At 39.6% G+C, this 27,025-nt stretch overlaps 2 protein-coding genes across 4 annotated transcripts in view; both read left to right on the plus strand.

The window, feature by feature from the left end:
- The first annotated feature begins 2,643 nt into the window (after window positions 1-2,643).
- Window positions 2,644-16,314, plus strand: nat15 (N-acetyltransferase 15 (GCN5-related, putative)). Of its 2 annotated transcripts, XR_004896201.1 has the most exons (8): window positions 2,644-2,918; window positions 6,869-6,984; window positions 8,409-8,538; window positions 9,361-9,457; window positions 11,749-11,983; window positions 13,831-13,998; window positions 15,063-15,144; window positions 15,198-16,314. XR_004896201.1 is itself a non-coding variant. In XM_031318786.2 (7 exons), exons 2-6 carry the CDS (start codon window positions 6,875-6,877, stop codon window positions 13,985-13,987), a joined length of 729 nt encoding a protein of 242 aa, XP_031174646.1. In that variant the 5' UTR covers window positions 2,644-2,918; window positions 6,869-6,874; the 3' UTR covers window positions 13,988-13,998; window positions 15,063-16,314. The 2 variants fall into 2 exon arrangements, 1 of the variants encoding a protein (XP_031174646.1); XM_031318786.2 differs by having other exon boundaries at window positions 15,063-16,314.
- Window positions 16,315-21,249: 4,935 nt separating this feature from the next.
- carhsp1 (calcium regulated heat stable protein 1) overlaps window positions 21,250-27,025 on the plus strand; it is a 29,767-nt gene continuing 23,991 nt past the window's right edge. Inside the window, exons 1-2 of one of the 2 annotated variants that reach the window (XM_031318761.2) lie at window positions 21,250-21,458; window positions 22,207-22,316. The gene's annotated coding sequence lies outside the window, so the exon portion shown is untranslated. The remainder of the gene's footprint in view (window positions 21,459-22,206; window positions 22,317-27,025) is intronic. The other variant, XM_031318760.2, reaches the window with a different exon arrangement.

Here is a 27,025-nt window from a genome sequence, read left to right on the forward strand (position 1 = left end):
TATCTAAGTTTTTTTTGTCTTACTTTATTTTAATTTATTTACCTTGTATAATTTTTTTTTTTTTTTTATTTTAGTCTGTGTGCTTTTTTTGCCTTTAACTCTTTTCACTCTTTTCACTTGACTCAAAGAGCCTGCACAAGAATTCCTAAGTGTCTGGACTGTTTGGTGTATGCACAAATGGCAAATAAAAATCTTGAATCTTTTCTATGCTTTATAAACAGGCAAACCAGACCGGGTCAGAAGACAATACAAGGGTTAACATGTTCAATAAATTGACTAAAAAAGTTAGGCACTTTGTGATTTTCTATCTGTGAGAGGTGCAACATGGATAAACTTTACTTGCTAACTAACATCATCAGTTGCATTTTATTTTGGGTGTTCTTTGTATTATTTGTTATTTGGACTGACCAAAGCACACTCGCCTCTTGAACTAGATTGTGCAGAGAATCAGCAGAGGCTGTGTGTTTACCTGCAGAGTTGGCAGGAGCAGTGAGAAGGCAACAGATGGCGTGAATATGTGATAAAGACAGTTGACTCAAGCCAATGTGCGATGGAAACTTTCCTACTGAGCCATGCACGTTTTCATGACAAAATGTAATATATTTTAGGAAAACATCAAAGTGAACAAAACTAAAGCTTGATAATAAAATAAAACAAATGTGTAGTCTTAAGACATTCACTTGTATTTTTTTGAAGGACAGAAGTATCTCAGGCTGCAAATATTACCCCATGTAAAATGTGTGTGCTATTATTGGAATAAATTATTTTACACTTACGTTATTAATAATAATGTGTTTTTCAGAGGGAGATGCATTTTAATTATAATATTCATGAATATCAAGATCATTTAACAATCATAGTTGCAGAATATTTTTTTTGTCACAAAATGTGACATTTTATTATTACATTTTAGTTGAAGATAATTATGACAGTAAATATAGTAGTACTGGCATTCAGCAATGTTTGTGTTAATTATTAAAGTTTGCAGTGTTTCCAAAACTTTTTTATTTTTTTTAAATGGGCAGAGATGAGTATTTCTTTCAGTCGAGTAAGGGTTTCAGTGGGGGGTTTTTTAAGATTATTTTTTGGCATTTTAGGCCTTTATTTGATAGGACAACTTAGACATGGAAGGGGAGAGAGAGGGGGAACGACATGCAGCAAAGGGCAGCAGGTCGGATTTGAACCCGCGGCCGCTGCTGCAAGGACCGAGCCTCTGTACATGGGGCGCCACCAGGCGCCCCGTGTTTCAGTGTTTTAATGATGGATTGGTTACGAAGAAATAATGGAAATTTATTTAGAAAATGGGAACGTATTTTATTTTTAACACATTAATTTTGAATATATAAAGGACAGACTCAGCTGCTTTGGATAGAGGTAGTAAGAATACAACCAAATTGTTGCACAGCTAAAAAAAAAAGAAAGTGCTAAAGTACTGCTGATTTGCATCTTTGGTTTTTTTTTTCCTTTCTGTTTTTCTTTTGCATGCAAATATAATTACTGAGCCTTCTTCAAACCCACTGCAGGTGTGTGCACGCCATGGTGCAGGAGGATCAGAAAACATTTTCCAGGGCATGTGGTCAGTCAACAAGGAGCAGTGACAACAACAAAAAGGTGGATTTGAATACTTTTGTGAGCAAAAAAATGCTTATCTAGATCTACATGTTATCTTGGGACCGCTTGGAAGGGTCTCGAGTTGGGAACCACTGCTTTGCTGTATATGATACAGGCGCACACAAAAAATGCAAAATTTAAAATATTGAGCATGAAAGTTCATTTTTACCTAGGAAACAGTAATTTGACAAAAGAAAAACAAACTTCCAACTCAAAGTCCACATACTAGCTTTTCTCCAGAGCTTGTTGTTAAGAGTGACATCTGGGCGAGTGCATTCACACTGAAAATGGACTTTTTAGTAACATAGGAGACATCCTGTGTCCAGGTAAAGTTTTGAAATGCACCAATATTTGTATATCTGTAAATTGTCAATGATGGAGAAGGAGTATATGTCATTTTAAACATTTTGAACAAGGTTACATTTTTTGTGTGAAGTATTTGAGTATTGAGTAACATGTCTAATCATGTCTGGAGACGATCCTTGAGATTTTTTTTTTTTTTTGTCAAAAGCAGGAACAGTGAGAAACAAGATTTAAAATGTGGATTTAAATGCTTTTTAATGGATCCTGGAAATTTACCGGTAATTCACAAGCAAAAAGTGAAGATTTGGTTAAAAAGTTAGCACACTTTATTTTTGGCGTTGTTGGGCAAAAAACATCCCTAAAAATCTTTCAGCATATTGTAATTCCAAGTCTGAGAGAACACTGACTCTACTTCAAAGTCTGGGGTATTTTACCCACTGCAGCGTCAAAACTTTAGAAAGACTTTAACCTGGAAGGTAAACAGCAGATGTGATGGTTGTGGCATTATTGACACATTAGAAATTATTATATATATTATATTATGAATAAAACCAGTGAGTGGCAGCACAACAATAGGCTAGCTAATATATAATAGGACATGTGAGTGAGTAGATTCAAAGAATTTCTAATAAGACCGGCTTTGGTAGGTTCTAAAATTTCCTAGTAGTCCACACTTCAGCCCAGTAGGTGGCGATAAAGCACCAATATGTTTGATACCAACCGGATAATCACCAAAAGAAGAAAACGCTTAAGATTGACGTCATCCGCGTAGCAGCCACAAACAGGAAGAAAACATCCAGCTGTTATCTAGCTAGCTAGCTAAACTGGGAGACATCTGGCTAGCTTAGCAGCCTGTGTAGCATTGACACAGTAATAAAACGGCCTTGAGAGTCGAGAATACACTGGTGTCTTACCATGATGTGTCCGGAGTAGTGACTGTATCGACAGACACTCAGGGAATATAATTCTCCTCGACTTTCTCCGGGTCCGAGTGTTACAACAAGGTACGTTAGCTTAGCAACAGAGCGTTAGCTTGCGGTAACTATGGTTAGCCTCAATAGCGTGGTTGCTAATGAGCAGGGAGTTGTTTTACTTAATAGAGCCTACTTTACCAGGCCTATTGTATTGTGACTCTGCGAGTATTATTTTATCATTTTGATAGTACGCTTGAATGTGTTGTTGACATAAGATAACATAATATATAAGCAGTGGCAGCCACGGGGTCAACAACCACTAGCTAGCTAGGTATACAAGCAGACATTTCTGTTGACGTCAACAAGATTGGTAACGATAATTGAATGACTTTTGTTGTTTTCGTGTAAACGGGTAAAAATTAATGTAGTCAGCAAAAAAACACAATGAAGCGTGTTGATATGGATTGTTTTTTTTCTCTTTATAGCAAGAAAAATAATATAGTATACAGGGAATCATACAAAGTATACAGAACACTATGCAAGTATATAAAAGACAGACATGAATATATAACATTGCTAGGGGTAGCCTATATTATGTAAGGATATTTAGAGAGGTCCATATGTTGAAAGTTTTCAAAGCCGTTTTGTTATTGGAGTTAGAAATTAAATCATGTTCAAACTCACGGAGGAAAAGTACAACTTTTTTTGTAATTTACATTTTACATCAGCAGTACATTTTGCCATCAGAATTAATACATGTATTATAAAGTATTTATTTTTGTTTTATTTGACTTAAAATCACAATGCCACAATAATGCAAAATCTTTGTAACTATGCCTTAATTAGTTTTGCCATAATTTTCTAATGGTGAACAACGCCAAAAGAGGTGCAAACCAGTTTCTGGTTGGTGTTCACCGAAAGAACAGTCTGTGTTGATGTCTTATTTCAATGTTACCATGCAGTGATTAACAGGGTAATGTTATTCTAAACCCGGGGTCTCCCACGTTTTTTAAGCCAAGGATCCCTTAACTGAAAGAGAGACCGAGCACGGACCCCCTACTACCTACAGTATATTGTTGAAAATGAATTTGCAGTTATTAAACTGGTCCTACAATAACGTGTAGGGTGGCCTTAAGCCTTTTATATATACCTTTTTTTGCATAGACTACTAAGCTATTAAAATAGCCTAATAATTGTTGGCATGATTTTATAAATCATAAATGTGGCACAGTGAATCCTTAGGATAAACTGCATCTGTGGATGTCCTTAGTGACTACCTTACCTAAAGGCAATGTAAAAGCTGTTCCATTCTTCTTGCGTTCGGCAATGTTAGGACATATAATGAATGTTACGAATATAATATTAAGGAATTTATGACACATGCCTTTGATGTGGGAGACCCGGGTTCGATTCCCACTGTGATACATCAACCAATGTGTCCCTGAGCAAGACACTTAACCCCTAGTTGCTCCAGAGGCGTGCAACCTCTGACATATACAATTGTAAGTTAAGGATAACAGCGTCAGCTAAATGACATGTAATGTTGTTTTGTGTGACCAGCAGTACAAGACCCAAACAGGGTTTGTGGAAGACTTAAAGGTGCATGTATTTTGGGCGGAGGGTTTAAGGGTTCTTTCTCAAAGAAATATTACATATTTCAATAAGAATACATGCAATTTCACATCAAGTTTAACCATTATTATTACCATCTGTGTGTCTAAAATGTTGGAAAAGCTAGAGCAGATGATACATAAATAACACTCATAAATCTTAGACAAAACTTGCTAAAGAAGTCCACTCAGGACCAAGTACAATCACTAGATCTGAGAAAAGTCTACTCATTAGTTTAGTTAGTTTTAATGCTCACGTTGATTTTACATTTATTCTGCTTAGGTGCTGGTGCCCAAAACGGCTCGGGTGTTGCGTCTAAGCATTATATAATGGTAGGGAAAACTCTGAAACATATTCAGTGTACCGTCATAGAAGACTTTTTCTAACTTTTGGGATATTAGCCTATGTTAAAATGCAATATATCACTGGCAGGGTTTTCCCTGCTGTTATAAGGTTTAGGTGCAGCAGCCAAGCTGTTTTGGGCCCACCTAGATATCCACGACGTTCCACTTCTAGGATTGCTTCGTTGCCGATGGAAATTCCGCCGGATTCCTTTCATTTGGGCCTGATATGCGTTGCCTTGGGCTTTGTTTGTGTTGGCATTTTAAACTCCAGTGGATTTATGAGGACTATGGTTAACTGCTCCTCAGATCTCTGCCAGACCCTCCTCCGCAGCTCTGTGGAGGAAGGTCTGGCAATGCGAGACTAGGCCGCATCTAAGCCAAATGAATGTAACTAAAAGACTTTTCTCAGATCGAATGATTGTAGTTGGACTTCTGAAGAACGTTTTGTCTTTAAGCTTTTTGAGTGTTATTCATTTATGATCTGCCCTAGCTTTTCCAACATTTCAGACACTGATATGGTTATAATAATCAAAATGATGTGGAAAAGAGATGCAAAACTACCACAAAGGGACGCCAAATGACCAAAAAGAGACACAGCACGACTTCAAAAAGACGCTAAAACCCCACAAAGAGACAAAATTCCACAAAGAGACACAAAGTATATGGGGAAATAACATTTATTTATTTATTTTACCGAAAAACATAGCATTTTCTTGAGGAAGGACGCCTAAACCCCCCGCCTAATACGCACACCTAAGTCTTCTACAAACTAAAGCAAAACACTGACTGTCTGCCTGGTTGGGTCATTTATTTAGCTTTTTAAATTAGGTTAAATTCAATTTCATGTTCTGAAAGCTCTTACAAGTTTTTTTTTTTTTTTTTTTTTTTTTTTTTAAAGAGTAATATATGCTTGAATGTGAGTCATGAACATGTATACATGTATACACATAAACACAGCGTTGTGTCCTCCTCCATCCCCCACACAGTAACGGATACAAGAGGCTATCGTAGTTATGTTCATATCCAAACTCGTCAACCCCATTTTGATGTTTATTTCATTCTTTTGGGTGTCAACGGCCACTCTTTACTGAAGATAGGACGTTGTGTAGGAAGTTGCACTTTTTTTAAATTTAAGTTTCGCTATAGGCCTGTAACAATCATTACACTTTTTTTTTTTTAATAATTGCAGATTTTTTTTAAATGAATTGCTAACATTAGTAAAGGTCTTAAGGCCTATGACTGGTAATTGTTGATTTTGTTTAGATATGCCAAATTGCAATTATATAAGTGATTATTGGTCAGACTATATATTGTTACTATTATTTCAGTTGTTAGTTGTGGGCACTTGGCCCTATACACGTTCATAGCAACAAAAATGACAAGGGGGGGGATACAGTTTACTTCATAGGCTGTGTATTTGTGTTATTACATTATCTTGGTCACATAACAGTGATATAACCAAAAGATGTAGCCTATCCTAAATAAATATTTTAAAATTGGACTGAAAGAGACCAGTGTTTTCCCTAGGTTTGACGAAGACTTAGGTGCGCATATTTGACGGAAGATAAGGGGTCTTTCCTAAAAAAAATAATTATGTTTTTCAGTTAAATAAATATGCAATTTGACATCATTTAGGGCCATTATTATTACCATATCTGTTTCCAAGACGTTGGAAAAGCCAGAGCAGATAATATAATAACACTCAAAAAACTTAAAGACAAAACTTGCTAAATAAGTCCAACTACAATCATTGGATCTGAGAAAAGTGTTTTAGTTTTCACTGTTTTGGGCACTTTGTTTCGCCGTTTTTGGCGCTTGCTTTGGCGCATTTCACATTCAGTCAACTTAGGAGCTTCCAAAAACGGCTTGGGTGCTTCACCTTAGACTTAAAATGGCAGGGAAAACCCCTGGAGACAATTATATTGTTAATCGCAATTGTTTTTGAGACAATTGCAATTTTACAGTTTTTTAGTTTGGAATTGTTCCAGCTCTAAGTTTGGCTCCACATGATGTGTTACTGTTGCTAAGGTCAGCCTGGCGTGTTGCTAAGGACAGCCTGTGTGTGCTCTCTGTTGGTCCCTGCAGGTGTGAATGAGTGACGTGGTGCCTCCCACAGCTCTCAGTGAAGTCCAGCTCCGCTTCCTCTGCCACGATGACATAGACAATGTCAAGCTGCTCTGTGGTGATTGGTTCCCAATCGAGTAAGAGTTACATTCCACCATTGGTACACTGAATGTGATTAAGTTACATTTACTTAAGTACGGTACTTAAAGGGTAACTGCCGTTTTTTTTTCAACCTGGACACTTAGAATATTAATCTGAGTCTGTCAGCGGCAAAACAAGCACTTTTGTGAAGCCGTACTATTGCCCTATTAACCTACATTGTAGCTTGTTTCGCCACTGCCAACTGCAGCCATCTTGTTAATACTGGACCAATTTCAAAGATTGTTGTTCCCATCAGTCACTTAGACACAAAATCATAGGGAAATAGGGTCCAGGTTGGAAAAAACGGTTACCCTAATTACCCTTTAAGTACAAATTTGAGGTACTTGTACTTTACTTGAGTCTTTTCTTTTCATGCCATTTTCTACTTCTACTCCACTACATTTCAGAGAGAAATATTGTACTTATTACTCCACTACATTCATCTGACAGCTTTAGTTACTAGTTACTTTACAAATTAAGACTTGTGCACACAAAACACATGTAGTTTAAAAACTACGATGTTTTATTATAAATTAAACTACCCAACAATATACAGGCCTAGAGTCAGATGAAATGATTAACCTATTAAACACTAAGTTGATTAACAGAGCGGTTTGGGTCGTTTCCAGTTTCTAAAACGTGAGGATTTTTCTGTATTGAATACTTTTACTTTTAATACTTTGAGTACATTTTCCTGATGATACTTACATACACCAGTTAGTTTAAAATGTTACTTGAGTAAAAACTCAAGTAACATTTTAAACTAACACTCTACAGCTAAAAGTTTCCGGGCGGAGCCCGCGCTTGTGAACTTTGGTTCTGCATTACATGATTCAGTCTACATACAGTGTAATCTTCATGTGGCTGCGTGCACCCTGTACCGTGATGGACCGTTACAGCCCAAGTTAGGAATCCCGTTATCCTTAGGGGTGGGGGGAAAGAAAATCGAAAATCGTATACAGTATATCGTGATTTTTTTTTTTGCGACAATTTTTTTAAATCGATTCTTTTCCCTTCTTTTCCTTTTATTTATATTTTTTTCCAAATGATTCACCTAAATATGTTCTGTTTATACGGTACCGCTGATGGCGGCTACATCATATCCGCTTCCAGTAAAACAGAGCGAAAGCAGAAAATACATGTTATGTTCTTCTTTACAAATGAAATAAATGTCAGACTGACTGGTCAGAGAAAAAAATCGCAATACTCAATAGTATCAAATCGCAATACTTCTAGAATTGCAATAAATGAAAATCGCAATACAAATCGAATCGGCACCCATGTATCGTGAAAGAATCAAATCGGGACAAAAGCGTATGGTCCCAGCCCTAGTTATTTTTCTAACTCTTTTAAGGACTGGGTGACAGATTCAAATACATGCCCATGCATGAATGCTAACGCCTCTGCCCTTCGACTGCAGGTACCCAGAGTCATGGTATCAGGACATCACCTCCAACAAGAAGTTTTTCTCCCTCGCCGCCACCTTCAGAGGAGGCATCGTGGGAATGATTGTGGCCGAGATCAAAGGCCGGACCAAAGTACACAAAGAGGTGCGATGTTCAGCCCTGTATACAGTCGCTCATACAAAACACAAGGCTCTGAAGCTGTGCTCTGTAGAGGTGGTGTCCCTGTGAGTGTGTTGTTAGTCCAGTTTATCCACTCCCAGGCAGCTGCCATTTGGAAATGTCAAAAGTGGAACACATGTAAACATGGTAGAATCTGTTTTTAGTCATCTAATTAGATGAACAAGATGCCCCTGACTGAGTTAGACTCGGTCATTACACAAGAACAAGAAATAAGGGGATACAGGGTGATGAGAAAGGAGTATAAACAAAGATGAACATTAAAGAAAGAAGGTTTTTCATTTCAGGTCTTTCATTTTATCGCAGATTTTCCCTCCCCTTAAATGAATTGGGACTACTATTCCTGTGTAATGAAATACTGGAATTGAATGTGTTCCATTGGGCTGGTATCGGAAATATGCTCATCTCACTTTAGGCCATAGTTTGTATAAGCTGTTCACTGAATTTAGTATTTGCATTTTTGAATCTGCCTTCCCAGTGGGTCATTTGCCTAGGCAAGATGAAGGGAGCAATGAGCACACAGAGCATGATCAGAGTGACACCAAATGACCTTTTAAGTGATATTATATAATTTAATACTGAATCAAATGTAGTGTTTTATTCCATAAATCTGTTGTGTATGGTAAAGTAGTAGAATAATGTAATGTTCATACAGAGTGCTGGGTCTTAATCTGCATTTGTGTGTGTCTGTCTGCGTGCGTGTGCGCGCGTGTGTGTGTGTGTGCGTGTGTGCGCCTGCCGTGTGTGCGTGTGTCTGTGTGTGTGTGTGTGTGTGTGTTTGTGTGTTAGGATGGAGACATCCTGGCCTCCAGTTTCCCCGTGGACACACAGGTAGCCTACATCCTCAGCCTGGGAGTGGTCAAAGACTTCAGGAAACATGGCATAGGTACCTCCTAGCTCTCCCACTCAGTCACCCACACAAACGTGCATGTTGGACGATAGTGCAAGACAGCAACAAAATAGAAAAAACAATTGTTACTCCTAAAGACAGCAGCTGCAGCAGAAGCTGTGACGCACAGCTCATGGAGGCAATTATGATACTGCTAAGCCCTTAGCACTCGATTGGCGCAATTTGCGTCACGAATCATACTCATTCTCTGAGTCATAACTCACTCAAATGTGAACACGCAGACGTACACTTTCTGAGGATAACTTTATCCATAAAGTGATCAATGTCAATTAATCCGCTCAGAAATCATAGAAAAACTTCTTACAACTTCATCTTTTAAAGTTTTCTTCAGTATCAAAGTAATCCAGTCATAGTAGTGTGTACAGCCACAGTGGTACATTGTGAAACAGGAACTGCTAATAGCTGATTTGGCATACTTTTAATGGAGCCAAATGGTTTGCCACAATAGCCGCTTTCCGACCGGAGGGATTTTTGCAGTTCCTAGAACATAAAATTCCTAGAACCCTTACTTTCTCGTGTTCTGGCTGGACCAATTTGGGGATTTTTAAGTCCCTCTGGCCGCAGTTCCTGTAACTCTTTCAGCTCCTACTTCAGGGCAGGGTCTTTTCTCTTTTCAGCATAGGAACCTAGGTCAACGAGGGTCGGTTTTCCGGTACAGACAGACCAACAACGGGACAATTTTAACAGTTTTCGTCATCTTATTCATCACTAATTTCACTTCTGACCACGTTTTAGGCGAGAAATTAACTGTTTAGACTTCGAATATAGGCTTGCGAAAATTGATGCCGAATTGACAAAAAACATGGAGTTGAGATGCTCCATGAAGTGAGGCGACAGCCAGCAGGCACCTGCCCCAGCCGCTCGCTCGTCGCTCGGCCAGTCTTGCTCAGACACCCACTGTAAGCTGGAGGTCTCTCAGACCGCTCTCGTAAATAAGAGGCTTTTATTTCGCCGTTGACGGTTTGTTTGTTTAAATATCACAACACATGTCCATCATAAGATTAACGGGAACCTGTGGTTAACTGTCTTTTCGGAGTTAAACTCCACAAGCGTGTCCTGCGGCTCCCCGGCCGTCACACACACACACACACACACACACACACACACACAGTCACAAACACACGTCCACAGCGCAGCAGGCAGAGGCAAGGGAGAGAGATACTCGTTTCTCTTCAGGAGACTTGTTTAAATTATGACAAATATGCTATATACATTAGATTTTGTATTTAGTTCATACTTTTTATGGTGTATTTGTTTTCTGATTTTAACGCTATAAAGACTGTTGCCGTGCTTGCATCACTCCCTTACCCCTCCTATAGTCCCTATGGCCACTTGGCCAGTGCGAATGCAGTCGGAAAAAACGGTTTTGGGGGAGAGTAGTTAGTAAATATGTTTAGAAGTGGACTTTTCCTATAACTACATTCCTGTAACTACTTGGTCAGAAAGCGGCTAATGTAAACTAAGAACAGGGCTCAAGTTGTACACAAATGTCAAAATGATAAAGGATGAGGTGAGTGAAATTGACTGAAATGTTAGGCCATGATTACACTTGGCTTCTTTTTTTGACAAGAAAAAGTTGACTAGGGCGCTTTTGTTGTTAAAAAAAAGCAGCCAAGAGCATCTTTTGTTGCTCTAACAACAGCTACTGTTACAGTATCCAAGAGTGCTACGTGGAGCGTTGCTAACGTTAGAGAAAAAAAAAAAAAAAGCAGTCGTGCGATCTAGAGAATAAACAGAGAGAGAAAGCGATGCTACTAACATAAGATAAAACAAAGCGAGCTCCCTGAACAGGGAGCACCCGTTCATGTCATATAACTGGCTGTGCGCCGACACAAGTCTTATCTATCGGCACCTTCTCCATGTTTTCTTTTTGGTATGGAAACGACAGGTCTCGCTACGTAGGGCGCTTTTTTCAGAAAGGTTGAACTTTTTTTTTTTACTTCAAAAAGATGCTCTCAGCTGCAGAAAAAAAACACCGGCGGTGACGTTTAAAAAAAGTGCTGAGAAAAGAAATCAGCTCTCCCTCTCTGTAGAAAAGCCAATATGAACACACTCTCCCTCTGAAATGCCATGTGATCTAGTTTTCTCTCTGACCACTTGAATTACAATATTCTGAAAGGTTATTATGTAATTAATCACCACTGACTGTGGACCACTTAAAACTGCTTTTAAAATAACACCTGCTTTTAGTAATGACCTGTAAATGGCAAATATACTGTATATTTCATTCATTTTGATGGAGCTGTCTCTCCCTTTGGACCGTTCAGGCTCCTTACTGCTGGACAGTTTGAAGGAGCACATCTCAACGACAGCCCAGGACCATTGTAAGGCCATCTACCTACACGTCCTCACCACCAACAACACTGCCATCCACTTCTACGAGAACAGGGACTTCAGTCAGCACCACTACCTGCCCTACTACTACTCCATACGAGGCGTCCTCAAAGATGGATTCACATATGTGCTCTACATCAATGGGGGTCATCCGCCCTGGACAATATTATATCCTTTTGTAAAAAAGCAGGAAAACACTTGCTCACTGTTACTTAGTGGACGGATTGTTTTTATATTTCACTCTTAAGGCCAATTTATGCTTCTGTGTTAAATCGACGCCATGGGTACGTACGTAGGTATGAGTAGATACAGACCATGTGGCAAGGCAGACCGCAACAACTGTGATTGGTCCGCTCAGCCGTGGCTTAGTAGCGTTGCATTTCCCTCTACTCATTTCCAGGTTCTCCTTCTCCATAAACAACATGAAATCAAGGAGAGGGTTAACCTTTCCTGCTACAGATTTCCCACCGTGGTCAGAAAGCACAGAGGAGACACTTTGTTTCTCTCACTATGCCGCTAGTCGGTACTCACTCCGAAGCTAATCACCGTTACTCTCTCACTCGCTCTACCACACACTCCCCACGTGCACACACGTCGGCCCTGCTATTCTCCTAAAGAGATCGACGCACACACCGACGCACAAGTATAGACTTCAGGCCACTTATGTAGGCTACGGTGAAAGCTCTGCGTGGAGCCTCCACAGAAGCATAAATCTCGCTTTACGTTGGGGTTTTAAAGGCAGCTGAGCGGAGGGATTCAATTCGTTCCCCATAAGAACAGCGCTATGAGCGAACTCTGCTGACGGCGGCGAATGTGCCCGGATGTTCACCGCTCTCCTGAAGTTGACACTGTGTTAACTTTTGCAGAGCGGTAGCCAGTGAGAGGGCAGACTCGCTATCCTGCCTCCGATATATTCTCCCACGTATACACATATGCTATATTTAAAATGTCGTGCAAATTAAAAGAACGTGATTTTCTTATAGCCAACTTTATGATATGTCTCTGTATGACTACAGGGATGTTAACAGCTAGCTTGTCAGAGGGTTGCCCAGGCAGTTGGTTTTCCTGTTGAGCTTTTATACACATATTTGTTTTAGTAGTAGCATTGTAGTAACGTTAGCATTGTAGCAATGACAACTTGCTGGTTGCTAGCAATACATGACGTTATTGAAACTAAACTAAACACAACTTTTTAAGCGGCAAAGTGTGTGACTAGGGTAGAAAACCTGCCAAATAGTTTGTGATAGGCCAGATAGAAACTGACAGAAACGTATCAACACCAACAAAAAATTGTTAGCAAAACGTGTACACCGTCGGCATCATGCTGTGGTGACACAATTCCGCTACAAATCCGCTGCGTGTGGCCAATGCAGAAGAGTTGCAGTTGAAAAAAAAGCTGCCCTTGGAAACCCAGCATTACACCAACGCTTTACTTGCTCCAATGAGTAGATATGCAGCATCTTTAGTGGAGGAGATGACATGCACAGATCTTTTTTTTAACGACATTCCACTTCCCGGATTGCTCTGTTGCTCCTGGAAATTCGGTTGCTGCTGGATGTCTTTCATTTGGGCCGGATGTCCGTTTCCTTCTGCTTTCTTTGTGTTTGAATTTTAAACTCTGGCTGATTTATGAGGACTATGGTTAACTGCTCCTCAGATCTCTGCAGGGTAAATCCAGACAGCTAGCTAGACTATCTGTCCAATCTGAGTTTTCTGTTCCACGACTAAAACAACTTTTGAACGTACACATGTTCCACCAAAACAATTCCTTCCCGAGCCTATTTTGCAGAGGCACTGTCGCCCAAGACAATTGTGATTGGTTTAAAGAAATGCCAATAAAGCAGAGCATGTTTTTCTCCCATCCCGGAATGCTGTGTGGACTAGCCAGACCCTCCTCCGCAGCGCTGTGGAGAATGGTCTGCCAATGCGAGACTATGTTTCAGGCAATCACCTCAAGTAGATAAACCAAACATACATGTTGTATCTTTCATATTTTCCTTAACTTCCTGTCCCACTGACTATATCCAGCACATCGGTTCGACCCTGGCCAGCCTGAGCCCGTGCTCCCTCCCTCAGAGGCTGTACCGGCAGGCCCAGTCCCTGCTACGCTCTCTGCTGCCCTGGTCCAACATCGCCTCCAAGACCGGCATACAGTACAGCAGAACAATGTGACCCACAACATGGTGGGTGGGAGCTGTGGTGACAGGAGCATACAGTTGTAGCTAATGGCTAGTGCTGGGTATCGTTCAAAAATGTTTGATTATAGTTGCTGATACCAATTTTATAAAAATCCATTTTACCAAAAAGAAATTACAACGTTACACATTACGGCACAAATCTTTTTATTCATTTTTCAGCCCCTACTACGTGAGCCCCGTCTCTGTGCATAACGTAGAGTTTTTCCTGCGTGCCTCTACGAGGTGTAACGTCAGACAGCCAATCACCAGCATTATTAGATCTTGGTAGAAGCATGCTGCGTGCTTATTAGCACAAGCATTTTGTGAGAAAAAAGGGGTGAATCGCCCACAAATTGCAAAAGACAATCTGACAAATGTTTATTACTCCTGTCAGTGGCAAAAACAGCATCTCACTCGATACTGGACCACAGATTCAAAAGATTTCGGTTCACATTAGTCACTTAGACACCAATGCATGGGGAAAATATGGTCCAAGTTGAAAAATACTGAAACACCATTATTTATGCAAATTAGCACATATTTAATTAGACAATGCCTCATTTGCATAATTAAACATAAACGTTCTGAAAACTTGTAATACAAAAAAATGATTGTTTTAATGTAAGTAATCAACTGGGGCAGTTTCATGGTGATATCTGTTAGTTAAAATATTTTCCCTATTCACCTGCAGTGTCTCCCTTTAACATGGGCTGCAATGGGAAATTGGCATCACCGATTACAGTATTTGTCAATACTTTCCACCATTTGGATTTCTTAGGACTTTTTATATGTGATAGAGGAGACTTTTATGAGACTAGATCAGTTTCTGTTGCAATTTGTGTGGGGTCATGTTGCATAATGCCTGTACTATATTAGCTCACTGACGCTAGGTATCGAAATTTGGTATCGAATGACAAGGCATTTTTCCGATACTCCATACTAAGCAGGCAGTTCGATCGGCGCCTAAAAAGTATTGAATTCGGTAGCCAGCGCTACTGTTGACATGACTTTCTATTAATGGATGTCTGATGTTTCTCTTTGTCTCTCTTCTGTCTGTTTGTTTTCTTTAGGAGCGCAATCGTTTCTCATCAGTCTTCCCCTGTACACACCAAGATGTACAAGCACACTCACATTCTTCGATCTCGTACGGCTTTCCACACCCTGTGTTTGACACAGGGCTCAGGTTCAACCTGCGTTTTGTGACCGTTCACACACTAGAAAATGAATCCCCGTACGACACACGTCTGTCACTGTTCACACAGGATCCGAGTTTGCAGCTGTAGTCCTGCGCCCCGAAGGGAAACAGGGTTGTTGCATTGCAACGTCACCGAAAGTGCACTGTTGGATTATTTTCTGGTAACACCATGGGATTTCTTTTAATTACTTTGTTGCTATACTATCCTGTATATATACTACACTACCCCATAGTTCCAACAGTAACCTGTGATCACCCAGTCATACCAAAGCGGAGCAGTGTCAGACCCATTTTCAACCCTGGCAGCAGAGCAAAGCCAAGGACCTGGTTCACATTTTCACCCAGACACCCAGACGGCAAACACAGGTCGTAGTTTTGGTGTAAAAAGGGTGTCACACACACACACACACACACACACACACAAACACCCACTAAGAAACCCCACAGAGACCAAAAGGTTCAACCCTGCCTATTTGTCCGTCTCCTTTCATCCTGTCCACCACTGTCACAGAGACTCTGTATATTGTTTGTATATTATATATACTAAGCTAATATATAAATTTATCTCAATATGTATGTCTATTCTATGCTGTCAGTAGTCCTAGTTGAAAGATAACCAATCCTGTTTCCCCTTTTTTTTGAGTATAGAATGAATCCAGAGTTAATTCCACTTTGTAAAATAGAGACTCAAGAACAGGTTAAATTGAATTGGTCTGTGAATCTATCTAGCTATGTTAATAGGCTAGTAGTGTAGAATAAAGCCAATTATACGCAGGCAACTTTGAGACACAATCTAGACGGGTGATATATTTAGAAGCAACTGGAGTTTTTAAAAAGGATTCTTACCCTTTTGAAAATCATGATATTGTCTGATTTGCTGTGCGCAACAATTGTACTGGAAACTGAACTACAGCAACATATGAACATGTCAGAGTATGTTACTCAGTACTTGCAACACAAAGTTAGTGAGTACAGACACCTCACATATTATGCAGGGCTGTTTGAAAGTCTTGCATAAAAATATGATCAAACCCCGAAGCCTTTCTACATTGTTTCTAAATGTTGCCCATGTATAATTCTTACAAGAGTAAAGGGGGAGCGGCTCGGGTCCTTATTTTAGAGATTTTTTAAAAATGGCTGCAGCCCTAACTGTCTGCTCCATGGCTGTAAAATTGCTGCTAATGTAGAGAAATGTCCATTTGTTTGTCCAGATTTTAAAATGCGGCCTAGATTAGATTTTTATGCGGGCATGTAGAAGAGATGAAGAAATGGATTGTAATGCTCCTAAACACACACATCATACACTGTGTGTGTGTGTGTGTGTGTGTGTGTGTGTGTGTGTGTGTGTGTGTGTGTGTGTGTGTGTGTGTGTGTGTGTGTGTGTGTGTGTGTGTGTGTGTGTCTGTCTGTGTGTGTGTGTGTGTGTGTGCGTGCACAGGGTCCAAGATTAGCACCCAGCAAGTGCCAAATGTTGGTCTGAATTGTCTGTGGAAAACAAATTAGTAAAGTTCACCCAACATGTTGACTGGTAACTTTGACAGTGAGTAATATTGCAGTTTCTTAATTGTATTGCATCTATGTTGCACCTGATCCAATGTAGTCAGTGAGCAAATAGATTTTATTCAGGACATAGCACTGAAAAAAAGTAAGGGTAACTGTGAAAAATGTGTATCCATTGTTAAAAAGTGAACATTTCTGAGTTCACCAGCCCTGGGCAGGTAACTAAAGTAAATTTCAGACATTGTGTATGCAATAAATTTGTTTTATTTGATTGATTGTAAAGACTGAGTCAGTGTGACTTCCCCTGCTGTATGACTATTTGACATTGTTATGATTGTCATTGTGATTGTCCTGAGCCTTGTTTTCATTCACAATTAGCCATGGTTTCAACTGTTTGTCCTGACCTTCAGCTCCTACACCTCCCATAATGCAACGTAATAGCATCTTTTGTTAAACCAGTCTGACTGGTAAATCCCTTTCAGACTTCCAGTCAGGTGTCTGGGCTTTATCTTAAAAAAGTGTGTCCAACTTCCAAGAGATAACCCTGATAACACATTCAGGCTTATTTTCTTAGAATTTGGAAAGCTCCCACGGAGTCACAGAAGACTATATAGTTTCACAGGCTGTATAGTACTCCCCATGATGCGTAAACTGATCTTGTGTAAATACACTGTAAAAGGCTTCCATTGTGTCCTTTCCTCCTTAAACATCTGGTGCAACATAGGCGCAATAGTAGCATTAGCATCCTGCCGAAACCTCAGCACCTGTAGAGAACAGAATACATTTTCGAGTTTCATTTTTTTAAATTCAGTGCATACAACGTGGCCGTACTCAGTCCAGGACCATGAAGGCTTTTCTGCACAATATTGTTTCAATAATGGATAAAAAAAAAAAAGAAGAAGCAGGTTTTGTGTTAACATTCAACAGTGTGTTTGTGTTCCTGTCCACTGCCTGTCTTTGTCTTTTCCTCCACACTGTACATGTTTGTTGTTACATAACTGGTGCTCTTGCCAGGGGCAAGAAGAGGAATGTGTCCTTGGCTGAAGGATCATTCATGACTTCTATTTTCACCTTATGGGGCTCAAAACAGTTAAACCTTTTTGTAATGTAACTTATCATAAACTGCACAGAAAGCAGTCGACTTCCAATGTTAAGCTGAGGGATACACTGAAGAGGCAAATTCACTTTTAAAACTGATTATCTAAAACAGAAAAATACAATTAAGGTCGCTACTTAGCGGTAAATCTGAATGTTTTTTTTTTTGTAGATTTGGTAGATGTACAGCCACAAAATGAAAATGTCCAATCCTACTTTAGGAAAAGTCCCTGATCTTACCAGTACATTAGTGTGGTGTTTATTTCCAAACACGTCGAGAATACCTATTAAAGATTTTCCTCAGAATGGATCTACGTTGTCCTGTACTAATCAGGTTTTAAAAGGCCAAGAGAATCATCATCATTTGCGGTACGCTGCTGCAGCAGCCATTTTTGTTCTGCTGTCCAATAGTCATCAAAATGTTCTCAGTATTGCAGAGGATCCAAGACCATTAATGAATGCACAGTCACCATTGAAGCAGAGCATAGATTTCTTAACAAATTTTGCCCTGTGTCAGAAGAATACATTGCCAGTGTCCAACTGTGTTGATTTCAATTTTGGCCACATTGACAAAGGGGGGTTACTGTCAATAAAGCCCTTTTAAAGAATGGATGGAACTGTTTTTGTCGTCCGTATTGTAGGAAACAAGACTAGACACGGCAGTACTTTGAGCTAAATGCTAACGTCAGCATGCTAAATAATGACAATGGTAACATGCTGATGTTTAGCAGGTGGAATGTTTACAATGTTCACCATCTTAGTTTAGTGTGAGCATGCTAACATTAGCTAATTAGCGCTTGACACAAAGTCAAGCTGAGGCTGATGGGAATGTCTTTAGTTTTGCATGTATTTGGTCATAAACCAAGGACAAATTTAACATCTTCACCAAATTTATTACACAATATCACGAGGGGGATGTAACACATTTCATGGCAATCCATTCAATAGTTGTTGAGACATTTCAATCAAAACCACAAATGTGAACCTCATGGTGGCGCTAGAGGAAAAGTCAGGATGATTCATTGTCTGGAATGCAATGAATGTCTGTACAAAATTGATAATTCACTCAATAGGCTAGTTGTCTGGATATTTCAACCTGGAGCAAAGTGGTGGACCAGTCCACTAAAAACTATAATTGCTATGTGTACATGCGCATGAAATATTCACATAAAAGTAATTAATTTGTCTCTTAAGCCTATATGTGTTTGTTGTAGTCAATGGCAAAAACGATTGTCTTACCAATTATCAGTGTTACAGGCAGCCATGTTAACCCTCTGAGGTCTAAGGGCATTTTTGCATTTCTTTTTAAATTCACATTTTAAGGTATTTGCATATAACCAGATACCCATTTGTGTTTCATATCAAAATGTTCAGAACAAACTCTGCTTTCTGTACAGTGAGGCCCAAATTTGTTCCAGAGCAATGTGTAAAGAGATAATTTGGCCCTAAAGCTAAAAAGTTGATGTTTGCTTATTGAAATTTCTCAAATCTCTTATAAAAAAATAAAAAAAAACGAAATTGTTTTGGTGCTTGAAATAAGTTCACAAAAGTCTGGGTTCACAAAAGTAGCCTAATATATGAATAAAATAGTAAATAAATGTCTAAAATAAAATGTAGTAATATCGCTTTTTGAGTAGGACTGTTGTCAAACATCGCTTGGACTCACCGGTGCGTCTTTTGTCCTCAGAGGGTTAAAATAGAAACAACTGCACAAACAAGAAATATTTTGCTTGGCCTCACTTTCTAAATTTAAGCCACACTTGTCCTATGACATTACTTTAGCTTTTTGGCAGTTTCGGCACAGAAAGTATTGTCTCTTTGGAGCTCTCATATGTTGCTTTGTAATACGTATTAAAATGCTAAGGGCCAGACCAGTTTATAGCCGATGGATACTGCTTTTTGGCTGTCAAATTAAATGGCAGTGTTACTATGATGAAAATGCCAGTTCTCTTTAAAATCATTTTTCATGAGGTGTCTTTTTTGTTGTTGTTGCCTAACCTCTGTACATGTAAAGGGCAAATGGGAAGCGGTCATATCTTTGCCTCACCCTTTGTTCCCGCTCCCACTCCTGCTCCCGCCTCATGTTCTCTTTGTTTTTTTCCCTCATGCGTTGTACAAAAGGGATCAGCAGTCCGTGGTGGTGATAAAAGAGGCCGATTGAAAAAGGAATTCTAGTTAATGCACATTGCACAGCTGCATTATTTCAGCTGCAGTGTTGGAGCGGGGCCATGTGTTTTATCAGCATCACATTACACACACTATTCCATGGAGTCCATTATGTAACCATAAAACACATTTACAGAAATTAGTGGACAGTTATCCAGTTACCATTTCTTTCCGCTTAAATACAAATGCAGTTATGTTTCCCTCTGCTGAATGTGAGAAGTTGATTCATGTGAACCGTGTCATTTTCCAGTTCAACCAGAAGAAAAAGATGAGATGTCAGGAATGACAGTGTGACAGTGAACCAACATGAACAGTACCAGGACCCTGAAACGAAAGCTGCTAAATGAAATTCAGCCATCACGCCTTTTTATTTACACCTGTGCTTTTCCTACTGTAGGCCTACTGTATGTCAACATGTATTTTGTGAAAAAGGCCTATTTTTCAGCATGTATAGCATTATCTTCTACTTGATGAGTACTACACGTGCAGCACATTGTTTGCACGGTATGGTACATATTAGTGCTAAGATTATCAAACCTATTTTTATTCTTGATTCTCTTTTTTTTTCTACGTGGGTTATTGTAGTTATTGTAAATAATTATAATAATTTTAATTTAGCCCCAGTTTGTGCCTCTTGTATTCCTAATCTAATCGTCTGGATGAAAAAAAATATTGTCTACTGCACAATAAGATTTTTAATTGACTTGCCAAGAGATATTTTTTTTTATGATTGATCCTACTACTACTACTACTACTACTATTACTACTGCTGCTACTACTACTACTACTACTACTACTACTAATAGTTATACTAATGGTAATAATACTAGACTAGTAATATTGAATAGACAGTCCCTCGATTAAATGCTTGGATGGAAAAATGCTTATGGTTAAATAAAAGAGTGGTAAACATTGTCTCAATGTTCTGCGTGTGGATGAATAATGGTTTTATAATTTGAATGAAAAATAAAAAATTGCAAGCTCATTTAGAATCATGAAATTGTTAATTGTAAAATGTATTGCAGTTTAGAAACTGTCCATATTATATTATGTTTACATTCTGTCATATTGCTGTCATAATTGTTCTGGCAGAACTGGGCTTCCATACAAATCATCACCTCCAAAACCAATCCAACATCCAATATAAATTTGCGGTAATGGAAGCTTTGCGAGTTGTAGCTTTATTCTAAAGTGTACGGTACACTGCGTGTTTTTGAGGCCGCACTGTAGCGTCAGTTACGGTAAAGGATTCACAGGTGACGTTACTGTGGAATCAGTCACGCCCATCAGATCAGAGAGAGCGAGAGAGAGAAAGAGACCTACGCTGCCTTGACTCCTGCCTCTGGATATTAAACCCAAACCTCACGCCCGTCGCGTTGTGTTCTGCGGAGCGGAGGAACAAACAAACAAAACGTTCTAAACTAAAATCCCACTCAAAGTTGTATTGTCTTGCTGGACGCGTGTTCTTCGGTTCGAGAACATCTTCAGCGGTGAAGTTGGAGGAAGCAAGGTGAGTGTCTCACAAACAACTAACGTTAAGTAACAGTTTTTACTGCGTGAACGCCATACACACGGATAATTACCGCAGCAGTTAGGTAAAAGTTAATTTCTTATCACAAGCTAACTGTCAAGTTTTCGGAAACAGGTATCTTGAGTAAACAATTTGGTTTAGGCTATAATAGGCTTAATTTAAACAATTAAATGTTTTGTGCTCAAATTGGAAAATGGGGTTGCTGTCGAGGTTGCCACTTGCTTTCAATTCAAAAGGGCTTTACTGGCATGACAGTTTTAATAAAAATGTTGCCAAAGCATCCAAATAACAATTTGTCCTAATATTCGCGCAGAACACAAACAGTAACATGACCATAAACACAGCATTACGATTTCTTTGCTTTCTCTTTCCAACTTTTTGGTCGCGTTCAAGTCCACTGATTGACTCCCTCCTTTCCTTTACGGATTGTGTTTTCCTGGCGCGTTCATTTCCTTTGGAGGTTGGGGGGGACACCAGCCAACAACAGAAAGAAAGTGTGTGTGTGTGTGTGTGTGTGTGAGTGTGAGAGAGAGAGAGAGACAGAAGCTTTTATTCAGAGACTTGAAAAGATTTTCTCTCAACACAGCCCTCTTATTTTGAGTTAATGAAGTGCTGGAAGATGAGCTTTGAGGGCACTTTAGAGATGTAGGATGTTGCCAGTAGCTATCAGCATCTCATTATAGTGTGTAGGGGTAGGTTTGTGTGTGCGGCTGCATTAATCACACAGGAAAGCAGAGGTGGAGGGAAACCCCTTGTTTTTGAGCCCGTGTTCAGGCCTTTTGTTGGTTGAAACAAAATTAAACATCAGCTGATGTGATGGGCAATGGATGCCTGGGAGTAGGCATGGGCCGGTTACCGGTTTCACTGTATGCCTTTTACATCCCACTCCATGTGTACTTGTCTTGATATTATGTCTTATTATTTGTAATTTTGTATATTATGTTGAAATGTGCCTATATGTACATATTGTTGTCTCTATTGTACAGTATGTTACTACTACATGTCTATTTGTTGAATGTGTAGGGAGTTAACACTTACCGAAGTCAAATTCCTTGTGTATGTAAAGACTTGGCCAATAAAACGGATTCTGATGCCGCGGTTTGAAAAAGTTAGTGTTTCAAAACCACCAAAGGTTTCCATACGTTGCCATACCATTCCTGCGGTATAAGCTGTTTTTTTGAGTCTTCCAGGACAGGAAGTGCAGTTTAGAAATCCCTCTCCCTGCCAGTGTGCAGTGTGTTTAAAAATAAAATACATTGTGTTCAATGGAAACAAAGTTTTTTTACCCAGACATTTCAAAATAATACATTTTAAAGCTATAATACCGCAATACCGTGAAACCGTGATATTTTTTGCTGAAGGTTATCATACCGTCAGAATCTCATACCGGCCCATGTCTACATGTGAGCTTGGTTGTTTGTGTGCTTCTGGTAAAAAAAAAAAATCCTAATGAAGGGTATCATGACACAGTTTCAGTCAGGATGTGGCTGGCTCTAAAAGGTTGAGGTACCCACCTGCCTCCTCAGGCCTGCACACAGATGAGATTAGCCAATAGACGGATTCACAGCTCCTTGAGACTGTTTCTGACAGATTCAAGGCTGAACTAGGTTGTTGTTGAACACCTACATGCACACTACTGCATGTTTTAGCTTGTTCAGTGGCTGAAGAGGCTTTCTGTCACTTTGAGTGTGTACGCAAACGAGTAAGCCTAAATGGCCTTGGTCCCTTTTGAATTTCAGTGCAGTATTCTTCTTGTTCACATGAGTATCTCCTTAAATGTGGACAGCATGACATCATCTTCAAACATTTCCAACTCCGCTTAAGTGGAGGTTGGTAACAGAATTGATTTTTAACCATTTAAAATAACAACCACAAACATTGCATTTGGTGTTGGTCCCCTTCACAAGAAGAGCAAAAATGTCTTTACCAATTGGCACTAGCATTTAATAATAATAATTATACATTTTTATTTGTAACGCACTTTATATTTAAGCAAATCTCAAAGTGCTACATAGAAATGCTAAGGAGAAAAATATCAAAACTAAAAGAAACAACAAAAGGACAAGGAAAGGGGTAAGAAATTTGATCATACATGGAGAAATCCATGAAAGAGGACGAGATTCTGAATTCAATAGTCTATAGACCAGAATGCACTGGAGCCAGAAGACATCCCATGCTGGGAATAATGGGCATAATTGTGATCAAAATGAATCCCATGCTGTGCCCCGATTCCATACTACATACTAACTATACACTGTGGACTGTACTAATCCTTACAGTATTTTGTTTGTATTATGTTGTTAAACCATTTATTTATTTATTTTATTCTATTATTCTACTGTAGGATTTCAATCAAACTGCGACGAAATGTCAATGCCAATTAAACTTCAAAGTGAGACAGCAAAATGTATGTTGTCACTTTCCCAGTGTGACACACTAAATACTCAACGCTTACAGTTACTATGTAGTATGGGTCCATGTCTGGTTTCGCTGCTCCGGTCCGGTGTACAAGCTTAAACTGGTTTGATTTGATCCAAACCAGCTGAACTGGCATTTCATTATGACATGTTCTGGGAAATAAAAAAGTAGCCTACATTAGCAACCTGTGCCGGCGGCGTCTCAGTGCTAAACCCAATTTTCCAATTTCAAATTAATTTATTTTTATCTGTCCAATAGAACAACGCCACCTTCAATCTCCCCTCGCTCTATTGCACATGCTCTGTAGAGAAACGGAGAGAGAGAGCAATATGAAAACATGATTAACATATTATATTATATTATATTCATAAACGGACTACCTGAGCCACTGTGTCTGACAGGCCGGCACAATTTATTGCCGAGGCTGGCAACATGAAGGAGATCAAATTTCAATAGGGGTGGGAGCGGGGAAGATGTGCATGTTGTGTCTGTCTACTAGAAAGTTGATGTGTTTTTTGGGGTGACGAGACATGGCAGAGTTGGTCTCCAAGGAAACTAAAACTGTGCCAACATATTTTGGATTTGAAGACGACGTTGAGCCGAAAAACATAGACGAGGCAACATGTAAACACAGCAGGAAAAAAAATGACGGTTTCAAGGTGCATTACCGCCACCAAGAGGACTGGAGTCGCTACACTCTCATTCATGGCCTCTCGGAGTCTCATTATGCTCCACTCGGGAGCGGCTGCTGAGTCAAGTGCGACGCCTAGTGGTAGAATTTGATATACCGATAATTACCAATTACCGATTAATATCAAACCAGTCTGAACATTTGTACACCGGCCCAACCCTAGTATGGATTTGGGACAACGCTCCAGTTTTGCCAAACCAAGGACTAAGAAAACAGCCCTGCGTTGAAACAATGTTTACAGATGTTTTCAGCCATATCGGTACGGTGTTTTAGTGTTGGCAGTTGGAATATCATTGTCTTGTCCTGAGTTTTAATAATCTCTTAAAGCATGCACCACCACATGATTGGTGATGTGGTGTAGTATTGGCATGTCATCTTGACAAGTTGAGCAGTAATGGGAGTAAATGTATCCAATTTCAGGATGCTACGTGACATTATTTCATCTAGCAAACACTGCAGAAATCCAGGTGAAGTGCACGATAGAGTTGTCAATCTTCCTCTATGATACCATTCAAATTTCACTGGTTATTTTTTTAAATATTCAAATAATATTCAAATATTTAATGCACAAATGCAGCCTGTTCTTTATATGTACTACACTACTCAGGCTTATGCATTGTCAATGCCACCATAAGCATGTGGTTGTTGTTACATATTCTGTCCACTGGAGGGACTTCTAACATTAGCCTGGCCTTGAAGAGGAACTACGTCACGGCGCATTGCACGCAACTTTGTTTACATTCATTTTCCACCACGAGCACACAGCTACAAACACAAATCAAACATTATCTAAGTGTAGTGTTGTAATGGCTAACGGTGCTCGGTTAGCACAGTGACAGCACAGCCAAAACGATTTGTCATAAACTAAGTAATAGTTAATAGTGTTAGCTAAGATGCTAACGGCATTGATAACTAAGCCAAAGGGTGCTGTCGCTACTATTTTAGTGATTTATAAGCAACCTGTTTCTTGCACATTGTCACGTTACTGAGAATTAGAGTTTATATTCTCTGCCCAAACTGGACCCACGGGCCGGGTTGGGCCGACATTTCCCACCACTATCCTCGGGCCGGGCCCTTGATCAAGCATTTGTGTTTTTTAATCATTACTTTTATTAGCCTAATTTGGTGGGGAGAAAGCTATGCCATAATCATGCGCAGCGTCTCCTCCACTCGCACGCATCACTGCTGTGCTGTATGGTGCAACATGGAGCATGAAGATATAAAGAAAAAAAGAAAAACAGGAGAATTAGCCTACCTTTGAGCAAGTTTGGAGGAAAGTCGGAGGTATGGAACCATTTTAAACAAGTCGTGGGCAGTGACAACATATGTGTCGGCTTTGTCGAGTGCATTAAGTACGGCACGCTGCTCGCCTATGACAGCAAAAAAACGGGGACGATGAACAGACACATGAAGCAGGCTTGCCATGGCAGAAAAGATGATAGTCAGCCTTCAACGTCCTCTTTTGTTACTTCTCCAAGCATACCCGTTCTAAACAGATTTGGAGTTCAAACAACTCGGAATTGTAGTTGAGAACAGTCAGTTATAACGGCCCACGTATAAAAAAAAAATGTCGGGTTTAAATCGGGCCCAGGCTCATAATTACCGTTAATGTGTCGGGCCGGGCCGGGCTTGGACACAACATGCATGTGCTCTGGTAGGGTCGGGCTTGATTTTTTTGTGCCCGATCTAAGCTTTACTGAGAATACCACTATTAGAAGGTAATATATGAAGTTGAAGCTACTCTGACAGCTGTAGAGCAGCTAACATAAACTTTAGCTGTTTCCATGAAGCTCCCAGCTAAGCTAACGTTACTATAACTCACGACGCAGTTAGGAAACAAGAATGAGCTAACTTATGTTAACATAAGCACTTTGGCTCAGTGGATGTCGATTTTAAAGTCACGTTAAAACTATTTCCCGTCCTTCCGATTTCCAGCCGCAGACCCTCACTCTCCCCTGGCTCCGTGATGTTGTACTAATGTTACTCTGTACGTAACGTTAGCTTAGAGCTCACAATGCCTTGTGTTTCTCACTCCCGCTAACTTATTGTTCATAAGACGTGACATGAGTGACACATGCAGGTAGGCTAAGGCGATAAGAGGGAGATTAGCTAAAAAAAAAAAGTTCAGATCTGGAACGAGTTTGATGAAAGCTTGAAATTGTCGCATTCTGTCTCAATCTTCAAGAAAAATCTGAAGGAAACATTGCATATAACATATGATTGCTGAATATTAATTAAGTGTTATATTTGCACTGGGATCGTCTGTATTTTGTGGCATTTCTCTGTGTTTAGTCTATTGTGACTGGAGTTTTTAGTGTTCGTCTATTCTCTGTATGTTTAATGTTATCGGGCCCCCTCCGAAAAGCTTTTAAGTAGCTTATTTGGGCTTCCCCATTTCACGCGTCCTACATATGATCATTGTACCTTCTGGAATGTT

Source organism: Sander lucioperca, chromosome 21 (genome assembly GCF_008315115.2).
Source record: "Sander lucioperca isolate FBNREF2018 chromosome 21, SLUC_FBN_1.2, whole genome shotgun sequence".
Lineage (NCBI taxonomy): Eukaryota > Metazoa > Chordata > Actinopteri > Perciformes > Percidae > Sander > Sander lucioperca.

Excerpts from the sequence above, each read along its gene's own strand:
- nat15 (XM_031318786.2), top strand. The coding sequence starts at position 6,875 with ATGAGTGACGTGGTGCCTCCCACAGCTCTCAGTGAAGTCCAGCTCCGC. Across the intron at positions 6,985-8,408 it reads GGTGATTGGTTCCCAATCGA|GTACCCAGAGTCATGGTATC; the intron begins GTAAGAGTTACA and ends CTTCGACTGCAG. Across the intron at positions 8,539-9,360 it reads GGACCAAAGTACACAAAGAG|GATGGAGACATCCTGGCCTC; the intron begins GTGCGATGTTCA and ends TTTGTGTGTTAG.